Source organism: Bombina bombina, chromosome 3, assembly GCF_027579735.1.
Source record: "Bombina bombina isolate aBomBom1 chromosome 3, aBomBom1.pri, whole genome shotgun sequence".
Taxonomy (NCBI): domain Eukaryota; kingdom Metazoa; phylum Chordata; class Amphibia; order Anura; family Bombinatoridae; genus Bombina; species Bombina bombina.
In genome coordinates this window covers 232,169,779-232,183,577 of record NC_069501.1, presented here as the reverse complement: position 1 = coordinate 232,183,577, position 13,799 = coordinate 232,169,779, and the positions used below count along the sequence as shown (strand labels likewise).

The 13,799-nt window shown below is 36.4% G+C and overlaps 1 protein-coding gene across 1 annotated transcript in view; it reads right to left on the bottom strand.

Moving 5' to 3' along the window:
* Positions 1-13,799, bottom strand: part of BLTP2 (bridge-like lipid transfer protein family member 2) — a 258,947-nt gene that overhangs the window by 145,372 nt on the left and 99,776 nt on the right. Inside the window, 1 exon segment of the mRNA XM_053706196.1 lies at positions 1,073-2,165. Within this exon segment, the coding sequence (XP_053562171.1) occupies positions 1,073-2,165 (1,093 nt within the window).

Sequence of the window (13,799 nt, the reverse complement as noted above, 5' to 3'; positions counted from 1 at the left end):
ATTTATAAAAATCCACTTTAGATTATTTATAGGGTAAAAAAAATGAGCAGCTATAAATACTATTCAAATACAATGCTGGATATCTATACAGAGTTTGCAATCATCAAAAACAACTATAAAAATGTTAAAATTGCCATTTATAAAAATCCACTTTAGATTATTTATAGGGTAAAAAAAATGAGCAGCTATAAATACTATTCAAATACAATGCTGGATATCTATACAGAGTTTGCAATCATCAAAAACAACTATAAAAATGTTAAAATTGCCATTTGGATTATATAATTATACCAACAAATTTGTAGAGGAATGCCAATACGGGCATAAAGGACATGAAAACCAAAACATTTGTTCATGGTTGAGACAAAGCATGTGATTTTAAACAACTTTACAATGTATTTCTATTATCTAATTTGCTTTGTTCTCTTGGTATCCTTTTGAAAAACATACCTAGGTACTACTGAGAGCTAGCTGCTGATTTGGTGGGTGCAAATAAATGCCTCTTCTCATTGGTTCACCAGATGTGTTCAGCTAGCTCCCAGCAGCGCATAGCTGCTCCTTTAACAAAGGAAGTAAATTGAAAAGATGTTTAAAGGGATAGAAAAGTCAAAACTGAAATGTGCATGGGTCATTTCAACATGAAATAGAAGCATTTTTGCAGTATACTTCCATTAACAAAAAAATGCATTTTAGTAAAAGTTTCTACTACTTTTCTTCGACATACACATAACGGCTGTGAGGGCCGTGCACCAGTATTCAAACACAACACCTTCTCAGAGAGTCAACGGTGGCTTGTATGACCCAAACTACATCTTCACGTAAGCAATACACACCATCTTCAGCTTTTTGAGCTTGAATACAAGGGCACAGACTCTCACTAGATATGTGCATTTGCTGCAGAAAAACTTTTTGGAAGTATATTGCACAAATGCTTCTATTTCAAATTGAAATGCACCCATGCACACTACAATTTTGAGTTTTCTATCCCATTAAAATCACAAGCTATGTCTAAATCATGTCCCTTTAATTATTCATTGAGGCCTATTAAAATGCAATGGTTGCCCTTTCTCACCATAGAAAGTTTTAAGAGAGCACTTCATCATACGACACCATTGAATGACAAGTGGAAGCCCTTCAGATGGTAAGGGGCTTATACTGTCAATGTCCCTCATATTCTCCAACACCCGTTCAGGTCCATGCAGAGACTCATCAGCCAAAGCCACAATCTCCATATCAGACATAGTCCAAGTTAGTAAAGACTTTCTCATGGGCGTGTTGCTGTAAAGGCGCTTTGAGCGCTGGATGTAAATCTCTATGTTTTTCTTTTCCAGAGAAGCATACAACTCTTCAATTTTGCGGGCAGGAAGTAATTCTCCATGTTGTTTGCGTAGGGCAGCAACCTTATCATCAAGTAATCTTAACCTTTTTGCATTCTCTTTGCTCTCATCCTTCATTAGTTCATAGTTGTCTCTCAACTTCACCTCAAATATGTCATCCAAAAAGGCAAAGGAGAACTGCTTAATTCTTAGCACCAAGTCTGGTGGTAGAGCCTCTGGTTCAGTTTTTGGAGAACGATGAAGGCCCTTTAACCACTTCTGCACTCCAATTGCTTGGTCAAGGATGCAAGAAAAGTCATAACGGTGTGGAAACTCCATGGTGGCATTGCCAAGAGAGAGAACCCAAGCACGATTTCTCTCTGTTAACGGTGAAGGGAAATGGCTTCGAAGCATCAACATATCTTCCAGTTCAGGTAGTCTCTGTACATCTATTTCTTTGAAGAGGAAGATGTTGTGGCCATCTGCATTTATCAGTAGTTCAGGTGAACATAGTTGAAGAGAGCCCCCATGGTGACTGAGACAAATATTCTGAGATTTAAAAAGGAAATAATTGTCATGTGATATAGACACATGTAGACTGAGAGAGCTCAGCTTCAATGTGACCTGAAGGCATTTCCGCTGGATGCCATGCTCCTGACCTGAGCTTTCCTGAGTCCTTGGTGAAAGGCTCTCTCTGTGATCTCCTGTGTCTATCTCTGAATTCTGAGTCTCCTTGTGTAGGGTTGTGAGAAGGAGATCCCTGAACTGCAGGGTGGATAATGTGTGCTGATACAGATACATGTGATCCCAAGGACTCCAACGAAGAACCAGCTCCTTTTCACATTGCACCTGAATACAGCAATATCAAAGAGGTACTTATTAGAAATTTCATGCAACAGAAATAGCATTCGTATTTCAAGTTGAAAGTAAATGTGTTAAACAAGAGCGCAATCGTATTTCTTTTTAAGCTCGTCAGGTTAGAATGACTAAAACCCTCACATAAAGGGTAGTATGTTAAAAAATTGCACTAAACATACATTGAAAATTACACAGCTCAAATGTATATAATAAATAACAAGCTGTTGCAAATGGCTATATTGTATATATACACATATACATGTCTAAATATGTGTATGTATGTATGTATATATATATATATATATATATATATATATATATATTTATTTACGTGTGTACATATGTATCTGTTTTTTACTGTATATTTACATATTTCCCGTTCCAATTTTCTTCACATACAGGACAATGTTATTTTTATTGTAAATATAAATATAAATATAAATATATATATATATATATATATATATATACACACACACACAGAGAAGTGCATACATACATATACACATGTATATATATATATATATATATATATATATATATATATATACCTACAAATATATAGGTATAGATATCTATTTTACAATAACATTATCATATATTATACATTATAATATAAAAAATATTATACGTAATATAAAAAATTCTAAATAATCCATAGTATATTTTACACAATGTAAATATAATATTTTTTAATAATTATTTTTTAATATTTCAAGAATGTGCTTTAAGATAGTTAAATCTTCATGTGCGATAACTCGACACTGCGTTAGATCTAAAGCGCAAAACACGTTATGCATATTTCACATTCCTATGTTCTTCACATAGAATTTTTTTTATTATTATTATTAAATATATATTTATACAGTAAATACATACTGGCCATAAGGGTGAACCCATGCTCATTTATCGTAGTTAGATATTTTTTGATGCTGAATAGAAGGAGCATGGTTGTTAAAACTCAATTTTGTTGACAAAACTACTATTTTGAAATATGTATGAAAAGGAAAATTTATTTGAGGTTGTTCTAATATGTTAATATATGTGTATCATTATATTTTGAGTTCCACTGATAATGAGTCATTCCAGGCTGTGTGTACTTGAAAGATATAAATTGTGGACATTGTTCTTTATGTAATGGTCTGTGCACTTGCATTAGACTATTTTTGTTATTTACTGAATGTGAATGGTATCTTGTTATGTATGGCTATACCTCAATAAAAAATGTATATAAAAAATATATATATATATATATATATATATATTTATACAGTATATATATCTGATAATGTTAATGTAAAACAGATATCTATAGGAATAGATTTATAGGTATATGTATATAAAGATATATATAGAAAAATATATTTACAATAAAAATTATTTTTCTGTATGTGAAGAACATTGGAATGTTGAATATAAATAACTCCTGTCGGGTTAGCACGTAAACAATAATGGTTAGGTTTTTTCTTCTGCACTCTCTATTGAAGTACATGGGGAGAGTAAGTTAATGCAGTCGTGATATTCTAAGTCCTTTGCTTTGCACACAAATTTTTTACTTTCAACTTGTAATATGTGCACAAAAAGCTTACTTATAGTGAAGCGCTAAATAATGTGCCACTTGTAATCTAGCCCTGACTGAGATTTAGGCAAAACATTTTAAACTAGGACATGATCATGTTGACATACCTGTATAGTGCGCATAAAAAAAAATGTAATCATAAAAAAATATGCTGTGTATATCAGGCTAAAACACCAATTTATACTTGTACCAGAAAGAGGGACCACTGGCACTATTGGTTGCATAAGGCAGACTGTTCCCTATATATATTAGTTGGGGTTGCCAGCAGGCAAGTGAAAATAGGGAGAGGTGCTGTGTATTAATTACTATGCAGAAAAACAAGGTTGAATGGAAAAGCTTTCCACTTAAAAGAATACACATATAGCACTCAGAACAGTCGAGGGTTTCAGATAATCTGATTGTGTCAATCAAAGACCAATAAAGTAAAACATAACCTTTAATAATACGCAATTAAAAACTGAGAAATTAAAATTAAAACGACAACTAGAATATAGGATACAAGGAATCAATGTGAATAATTCACTTGGGTAATAAAGCGCATAGAGAAATTGTAGGAATGTCAGTGTGTTTGGTGCATATTTATTAGATTTTAACCTGTTTTGAGAAAATAAAGCTCTAAATAAACGTAAAACTGTATACAGAACTTGGTCTCAAATATAGGAAGTAGGACAAGTGAAATCATAGTCGAGGAAATAGCATTCAGCTAGCAACGGAGGCTGACATAAATAGTGTATTAAACCCAGGTTGAAACAATGTATCAAATTCCTGGTAGGAAATTAGTATAAGTCTGTCGACTCAATGTGGCTGATATATGCTAATAGATACACACTCTAAGTCACGAACACTTGTAGTGATATGTGAAATGTAGTAACAGATGCTTGCAACTGTATTATGTATACAGATGTCGGTTAGCAAAGGGAAATGATGAATGCTGAACTAGGGTTAGTCGCTCTGCCCGGAGTAAAAAATAATAAGGTATGTGAGGCAGCAGCAGCGGTTCAATCAAAATAGATAACCTGTGCAGAGACTTAAGTATACTGACAAGCTAACAGTGGGGATCTAGAAATGACATATAACAAACCGAGGAGCGGTAAGATAGACTAGTAATGGGAGGTTGGATTAGGCAAAGTGGAGTAAATAGCATGAAGTGCTAAAATGCTTGCCAAGTAAAACCCTACCTTGATCACTAAGTTATAATATAAAATCTCCATGAGCTAATAATTAAGCGCAAATAGTGCAGTGTATTACGTATCCAGCTCAAAAAGAGCAGTGTATTACGTATCCAGCTAGTTGTCCTAAAAACACAGGAGCTCCCAGACTCCTCACCAGATCCCTAACATGTTCTGCTGCTAACCGGCTTTCTCCGTATTATTAAAGGTTACGTTTTATTTTATTGGTCTTTTTGACCTCTGTCTTGTCACAAGATATCAATATTGACACAATCAGATTATCTGAAACCCTCGACTGTTCTGAGTGCTATATGTGTAATCTTTTGAGTGGAAAGCTTTTCAATTCAACCTTGTTTTTCTATAAATGTATACTTACTGATAAATAATTTCCTTCACACTCAAAGTAAAACCATATCAGTAATGGAACCTAAATATTCTCTTAGCACTGGAATGGCTAGAAACAGATCCCAAAAGTCTTCATCTCATTTATGTACCTCCTTCCTGCTTGAATCAGTTCATGACTATCCATGCACAAACTCATTTGCAGAAAGGAAAGAGAAAGGGTTTAACTCTAAAACAAATTCCCTTTGCGTGTGAGAAAACTAATATATTATAGTTAGTAAAAATATTTTTCCCTGTTTCCATGTGAACCCTTCTTCCAGATGAAGAAAATGTAACTGAAGCTATTCGTCTCACAAAATTCATTCCTAGGAGGCAAAATGCAGAAAACATACGGTACTCAGTTCAAGAAATTCAAGGACTTCTATGACTGAGAGCCAAGTATCTCACTTTAGAAAAAGGCCAAGTCTGAGAAGAAAGAAGATAGCACAAAGAGGTAACCTCGTCTGAGGAAAAACAACTCCACGTGCTCTACTAAAATCCTAGAATGCACTTGAGAGACTGGCATCAGTAGAAAATATTGTCCAAAAAAAAGAATAAATTATGCCACCAGAAAATTGGAGTGGAAAATAAACCACTAGTCTAGAAACTATTTAAGGTGGAGTCCAATTATTAATAATGTCATGTATAAGGTGAGTGACTTTGATGTGATGTACAAATTAATATTTAATTTATATTATCTACATTAATATGAACTCTGTACTACAATGTGACAGATTTTGCTTAAGTTCTGAATCAGACCCAAACGCCCCTTACTGAGTAAGATACACTTCACAGATGGATGCCTCAAAGAACAAAAGGGAATCAACAATTGTTCAGATGGTAGAGATGGTAATCACATCTTTAGAATCTTTATTTACACCCTGTCTCCATAAGATGGGGACCTCAAAGGAATTGCCTTCAAAGAAACTTCCTGCGTTGGCAATGGGTGATAAAATTAGATGAGGATGGACCTCCTGTAGTCAGGAGCCCTAAAGTCTGAACCTAGAAACAAGCTCCCAGGAAAGGTAAACATTTACAGTTCAGTGTTAAATAAACACACTTTAAACCCAATATAAAAGCCACCAGACTGTGTCTGTGTTAAAGGTTACAAAAGGAAAAGTCTCTTAACCTGAGTAATTTCAAAGCATAAGAGTTTGAAGATTTAAATTTTAAACCAACTGTCTATATAGTTTTCATATGGGTTAATATAGTAATTACTGATATATATATATATATATATATATATATATGCTCTATTATCTACATCTAAGATGTGTCTAATGCTTATATAATATATGAACTATGAAGTGAATATGTATCTGTATTGAATTTAAAATGTTTGACTGTATTTCAAAATAAACAACATTTACTTTATTTGAGGAATAAACAAACGAGGTTCCAAATATGACTGGTATATACTGGTATACAAATGTCTACATAATTTGTGCTATGAATTGTATCATATAGTTTCATGCACTCAATATTAAAGTGATATCTGCGGATATACAATATATTTCTATTAAATGAAATAATATAAATATATATTTATCTATAGTGATATTGGTTCCAACAAAATTCTAAGTGCAGGTACGTATAGAATATGTAAACGTGACTCTTAAGCACATCTCTTAAGATATTATAAGTAGAAATGTATGGAAGCATACATCAGATACGTATATTCATATTACATGTATTATACATATATATATTTGAGCAATATCAGAATACCCTCATGTTTGGTATTGAAATACACATGCTAAGTCAAATTAAATAATACCCTATCAAATTGACCAAATAGTTTATTGAGCTAGAGGATAAAAGTGTATTAAATGAACACTTTAAAAATATATGAGAAAAAGTAAATTTATACTTACCTGATAAATTAATTTCTTCTATGGTACGACGAGTCCACGGATTCATCCTTTACTTGTGGGATATTATCCTCCTGCTAACAGGAAGTGGCAAAGAGCACCACAGCAGAGCTGTCTATATAGCTCCTCCCTTAGCTCCACCCCCCAGTCATTCGACCGAAGGTACAGGAAGAAAAAGGAGAAACTAAAAGGTGCAGAGGTGATTGAAGTTTAAAATAAAAATATATAATCTGTCTTAAAATGACAGGGCGGGCCGTGGACTCGTCGTACCATAGAAGAAATTAATTTATCAGGTAAGCATAAATTTACTTTTCTTCTATAAGGTACGACGAGTCCACGGATTCATCCTTTACTTGTGGGATATAATACCAAAGCTACAGGACACGGATGAACGGGAGGGACAAGACAGATGGCTAAACAGAAGGCACCACTGCTTGAAGAACTTTTCTCCCAAAAATAGCCTCCGAAGAAGCAAAAGTATCAAATTTGTAAAATTTGAAAAAGGTATGAAGCGAAGACCAAGTCGCAGCCTTACAAATCTGTTCAACAGAAGCATCATTTTTAAAAGCCCATGTGGAAGCCACCGCTCTAGAGGAGTGAGCTGCAATTCTTTCAGGAGGCTGCTGTCCAGCAGTCTCGTATGCCAAACCGATGATGCTTTTCAGCCAAAAAGAAAGAGAGGTAGCCGTAGCTTTTTGACCTCTACGTTTTCCAGAATAGACAACAAACAAAGAAGATGTTTGACGGAAATCTTTGGTCGCTTGCAAGTAAAACTTCAAAGCACGAACCACGTCTAAGTTGTGCAACAGACGCTCCTTCTTAGAGGAAGGATTAGGACACAGAGAAGGAACAATAATCTCCTGATTAATATTAAGGGAACTGGTGATGATCTTTGTGGATAGGGATGTGTAGATACGCATCCTTTAAGTCTACGGTGGTCATATATTGACCCTCCTGGATCATTGGTAAAATAGTCCGAATGGTCTCCATATTGAAGGATGGGACTCTGATTAATTTGTTTAGGATCTTGTGATCTAAAATTGCTCTTTCTTGGGAACCACAAACAGATTGGAGTAAAACCCCTGCCCCTGTTCTGTTTTAGGAACTGGGCAGATCACTCCCATGGTATATAGGTCTTCTACACAGCGTAAGAACGCCTCTCTTTTTGTCTGGTTTACAGACAATTGAGAAAGATGGAATCTCCCCCTTGGAGGATAATCTTTGAAATCTAGAAGATACCCCTGGGTTACGATTTCTAACGCCCAGGAGTCCTGAACGTCTCTTGCCCAAGCCTGAGCAAAGAGAGAAAGTCTGCCCCCAACTAGATCCGGTCCCGGATCGGGGGCTTCCCCTTCATGCTGTCTTGGCCTTTTCCTCCAGTGATGTCTGAAATTATCTCTTTCAGTTCAGGCCCAAATAGGGTCTTACCTTTGAAAGGGATGGCTAAAAGCTTAGATTTTGATGACACATCAGCAGACCAGGATTTAAGCCATAACGCTCTACGCGCTAAAATGGCAAAACCTGAATTCTTTGCCGCTAATTTAGCCAGTTGAAAAGTGGCATCTGTAATGAAAGAATTAGCTAGCTTGAGAGCCCTAATTCTATCCAGAATATCATCCAATGGGGTCTCAACATGAAGAGCCTCCTCCAGAGCCTCGAACCAAAAAGCAGCTGCAGTAGTTACAGGAACAATGCACGCTATAGGTTGCAGAAGAAAACCCTGATGCATAAATATTTTCTTTAGGAGACCCTCTAATTTTTTTATCCATAGGATCTTTGAAAGCACAACTGTCCTCAATAGGTATAGTTGTACGCTTAGCCAGGGTAGAAATAGCTCTCTCCACCTTAGGGACCGTCTGCCACGAGTCCTTCATGGTGTCTGATATGGGAAACATTTTCTTAAAAGTAGGAGGGGGAGAGAACGGAATACCTGGTCTATCCCACTCCTTAGTAACAATGTCCGAAATCCTCTTAGGGACCGGAAAAACATCAGTGTAGGCAGGAACCTCTAGATATCTGTCCATTTTACACAATTTCTCTGGAACTAAAATAAGGTCACAATCATCCAGAGTCGCTAAAACCTCCCTGAGCAATAAGCGGAGGTAATCTAGTTTAAATTTAAAAGCCGTCATATCTGAGTCTATCTGAGGGAACAGCTTTCCTGAATCAGAAATCTCTCCGTCAGACAGCAAATCCCTCACCCCCAACTCAGAACATTGTGAGGGTACATCAGATATGGCTAATAAAGCGTCAGAGGGCTCAGCATTTACTCTAACACCAGACCTACTGCGCTTCCCCTGCAACCCAGGCAGCTTAGATAAAACCTCTGTGAGGGTAGTATTCATGAATGCAGCCATATCATGCAGGATGAAAGAATTAGACGCACTAGAAGTACTTGGCGTCGCTTGTGCGGGCGTTAATGATTGTGACACTTGGGGAGAATTAGATGGCATAACCTGATTCCCTTCTGACTGAGAATCATCCTGCGACATACTTTTATTAGCTAAAATATGTTCTTTGCAATTTATTGCCCTTTCAGTGCATGAGGGACACATTTTAAGTGGGGCTTCCACAATGGCTTCTAAACACAGTGAACATTGGCTTTCCTCAATGTCAGACATGTTGAACAGGCTAGTAATGACCACAAACAAGCTTGAAAACACTTTATTTAGTGAAAAAATAACAATCTTAAAAAACGGTACTGCGTCTTTAAGAGAAAAAAAGCATACACGTTCTGCAAAACTGCTTTAAAATACACCAATCCTTTCAATTTTTTGATATGATATACAAATAATGCAGCTGAGATTGCCCCACAAAGAAAGGAACAGTTAACCCTTTACTGTGCAAAACCGGATCGTTAATAAGGCCTAAATCCGGACAAAAACACCCCCTGCACCTCGCCACAGCCCTGCTGTGGCGCCTACCTTCCCTCAGGGGTTGGAAAAATGGAGTTAAAGCTTCGATTTGGCCCAACACTTCCACAAGGGCCCACCGGAGTTGGAGCTTGCTGCTTGCTCTGCAATAACAACTGCGCAACTGAGGCGCGAAAATAGGCCCCGCCCATCTCACTCAATGTTTTTACAGCCTAAAGGAACCGCACCAGAGCGGTTCCAAACTAGCCATGTGGGTTCTGAAACCCAAACCAGAAGCCAAGTGTACCCTCAATAAAGTCACCAAAATAACGTTATTGAAATAATCTCTTTCAGTTCCCAAAAACGTTATCAGCACTCCCAGTTCACAAAACGTTTGCCCACAAACATTCAAACTCAGTGTCAACCATTTTTTAATTAGCCCCTTATGCAAGCTTAGTAATACCCCTCTATATCTTTTAGGATAACTGCTTACCCTCTCCCTCATGGGGATACTGTCAGCCAATTCTGAAATACCACAGTCTCTCCAGAAAAAAATGACTGAACATACCTCACTGCTTATAGCATGAAAGGGTTCCTCACACTGAAGTTTCTTGTACTCCTCAGCCATTCTGTGGGAACTGCTCTGGATCTTAGTGACAAATGCTAAGATCATCAGCCTCCAGGCAGAAGTCTTCATCCATCTGCTGCCTGAGAGTAAATAGTACACACCGGTACCATTTAAAATAAAAAACTCTTTCTTGAAGAAATAAAAAACTAATATTTTATTTTTCCTAGTACTTACAGTAGGCAAATAGAATGACTGGGGGTGGAGCTAAGGGAGGAGCTATATAGACAGCTCTGCTGTGGTGCTCTTTGCCACTTCCTGTTAGCAGGAGGATAATATCCCACAAGTAAAGGAATCCGTGGACTTGTCGTACCTTATAGAAGAAATATATTTTTCTGTATGTAGTATTTACTAATGAAACTACATTCCGTTGCCTATTGTGCCCCCGGTGTTCAATGTGAGAATTACAGCCAGAGAAATTCAATCAAAGGGAGATTGAATTACAAAGTGGCAATTCCCAGTAACCTGAGAGGTGAGCTCCGGCTCAAAGGGCGTATCCAGATTCTATTAAATGATTCAAGAAATGGGGAGGAGTTTATCACAGATGATGCTGCTTACTTAACTTGTGACTGATTGAGCCTGACCCTTGCCTGGTTAAACTTGCTGCCTTGCATATACAAGTCTTGGTAAGATAAACATTTGGGACCCTCTTTACACCGAAAGAGTTAACAAATTGGACCTACTATTCACCTTCAGATTGCATAATATCTCCCTTAAAATATACGACAATAGAGATATCTGAAAAGCTGAAACTCTCAAATTGGTTATTTGTAATGTATGGCGATTGATAAATATATTTAATATTTTGAATCAAAGGTAGTCTCCAAAGCAGTAGGTTAAGTATAGCTGTGATTTGTAAGCGTAATTGGTAGCTACAGGTAGGTGTGCCCTAGGCCTGTGTAGTCTATAAATAATCATATCTAGCATTAGTTATTTACGGTTTGTTGAGAGGAAAGGTTTTGTATTCCATATTTATAAAATTCATTTTTTTATTTACTGTGATATATTTTAGAAATTGCACTAGTTGTTGTGGCTAAGTTGAAAGTATTTAATGCCATATTGGTTGGTATATGTTGAGCTGATAAATTTGTGTAAAAATCTCTGGTTGATTATTTAAAGTATTATAAGACTAATTTGGGCCAAATAGCTTAATTCTATTTTTCTGTAAGTTCTATTAGATTTATTGAGATTTGGTAAGATTTGTGCTAAAATATTTGGTTATTTTGTTAACTAAGCATTGTTAAGTTAGTAAGTGTTGCTGGTTAAATACAAATTGTTCTTGTAAAATTCATGTGGGATATTTGTTAAGTGATTCATTTTGAGTTAAGGTTAATTTTTAGAAATAATCGGCTAGATTACGAGTTTTGCGTTAAGGTAAAAAAGCAGCATTATTTTTTACGCCCGCTGGTATTATGAGTCTTGCAGGTTTAGGGGCACCGCACACTTTTTTGGCCTTACCGCAAACCAACTTACGTAAATTTCGTAAAGTCTTTTTTCAAGGACTTGCATAGCATCGGTATTACGAGTTTGTCCTGGGAGGAGAAAAAGTGAGTGGTACACCCTCTACCGCCAAGATTCCTAACGCATTTTAAAGTCAGAAGTTAAGAGTTTTATGGTACAAAGCTGTAGCATAAAACTCATAACTAAAGTGCTAAAAAGTACACTAACACCCATAAACTACTTGTTAACCCCTAAACCGAGGCCCTCCCGCATCGCAAACACTAAAATAAAATTATTAACCCCTTATCTGCCACTCCGGACATCCCCACCACTAGAATAAACAAATTAACCCATAAACCGCTGCACTCCCGTCTCGCAAACACTAGTTAAATATTATTAACCCCTAACATCGCCGCCACCTACATTATACTTATTAACCCCTAATCTGCCATCCCCAACGTCGCTGCCACTATTCTAAATTTATTAACCCCTAAACCTAAGTCTAACCCTAACACCCCCTAACTTAAATATAATTTAAATAAATCTAAATAAAATTACTATCATTAACTAAATTATTCCTATTTAAAACTAAATACTTACCTATAAAATAAACCCTAAGCTAGCTACAATATAACAAATAGTTACATTGTAGCTAGCTTAGGTTTTATTTTTATTTTACAGGCAAGTTTGTATTTATTTTAACTAGGTAGAATAGTTTCTAAATAGTTCATAACTATTTAATAATAACTACCTAGCTAAAAATAAACCTAACCTAAGTTACACTAACACCTAACATTACACTACAATTAAATCAATTACCTAAATGAAATACAAGTAAATAAATCAAATACAATTAGCTAAATTACAAAAAAAGCAACTAAATTACAGAAAATAAAAAACAAATGACAAGATCTTTAAACTAATTACACCTAATCTAAGAGCCCTATCAAAATAAAAAAAGCCCCCCTCAAATAAAAAAACCCTAGCCTAAACTAAACTATCAATAGCCCTTAAAAGGGCCTTTTGCGGGGCATTGCCCCAAAGAAATCAGCTCTTTTACCTGAAAAAGAAATACAAACAACCCCCTCAACAGTAAAACCCACCACCCACACAACCAACCCCCCAAATAAAACCCTAACTAAAAAAACCTAAGCTCCCCATTGCCCTGAAAAGGGCATTTGTATGGGCATTGCCCTTAAAAGGGCATTTAGCTCTATTGCTGACCAAAGCCCTAACCTAAAAATAAAACCCACCCAATACACCCTTAAAGAATCCTAACACTAACCCCCGAAGATTCACTTACCGGGAGAAGTCTTCATCCAAGCAGCAAGATGTCCTCAAGGAAGCCGGTAGAAGTGGTCCTCCAGACGGGCAGAAGTGGTTCTCTAGACGGCATCTTCTATCTTCATCCTTCCAACGCGGAGCGGCTCCATCTTCAAGACATCCGGCGCAGAGCATCCTCTTCCAACCACGTCTTCTTGCTGAATGAAGGTAACTTTAAATTACGTCATCCAAGATGGTATCCCTTAGATTCCGATTGGCTGATAGAATTCTATCAGCCAATCGGAATTAAGGTTGAAAAAATCCTATTGGCTGATCCAATCAGCCAATAGGATTGAGCTTGCATTCTATTGGCTGATTGGAACAGCCAAAAGAATGCAAGCTCAATCCTATTGGCTGATTGGATCAGCCAATAGGATTGAAGTTC